At 50.0% G+C, this 338-nt stretch overlaps 1 protein-coding gene across 1 annotated transcript; it reads left to right on the top strand.

The window, feature by feature from the left end:
* Nucleotide 1: 1 nt before the first annotated feature.
* On the top strand, nucleotides 2-281 carry CSUI_007322 (uncharacterized protein; the record flags this gene model as incomplete). Its single annotated transcript, XM_068067468.1, has 1 exon — nucleotides 2-281. A coding segment is annotated over one exon (279 nt), but the record flags the coding sequence as incomplete, so codon positions are not given.
* Between the last annotated feature and the right edge of the window lie 57 nt (nucleotides 282-338).

Genomic DNA, 338 nt, shown 5'->3' with positions numbered 1-338 from the left:
CTTCTTTTTCTTCTTCTCACCTGATTCCATCCAATACACCCTCTTCAACTTTAACGCCTTCTTCTTCTCTTCCAAGCCAACCACCTTCATCCTTTCCTTCTCAGAGACGTGCGTTTCATCTTCCTGCTGTGAGTCTACGAAGTATTGAGATTTCAGCGGCTCCGAGGGTGGTGATGGGGGGAAGCCTTCGGTCTGGTTTGAAAGAGAGGGTGAGGAGAAGTCTGCTGCTTGTGGAGAGTGAGAGACATCGGAGATGTGTGCTAGATCAGGGACGAGGTGTATGTACAGAGGGAGGGGAGGTGAGAAGGGGAAAGGGGAAGAAGGTCAAAGGAGAAGAA

Source organism: Cystoisospora suis, assembly GCF_002600585.1.
Source record: "Cystoisospora suis strain Wien I chromosome Unknown contig_3845, whole genome shotgun sequence".
In the NCBI taxonomy this organism is placed as follows: domain Eukaryota; phylum Apicomplexa; class Conoidasida; order Eucoccidiorida; family Sarcocystidae; genus Cystoisospora; species Cystoisospora suis.
Note: the sequence above shows the minus strand (reverse complement) of the source record. Positions and strands in the feature narration are given on the sequence as shown.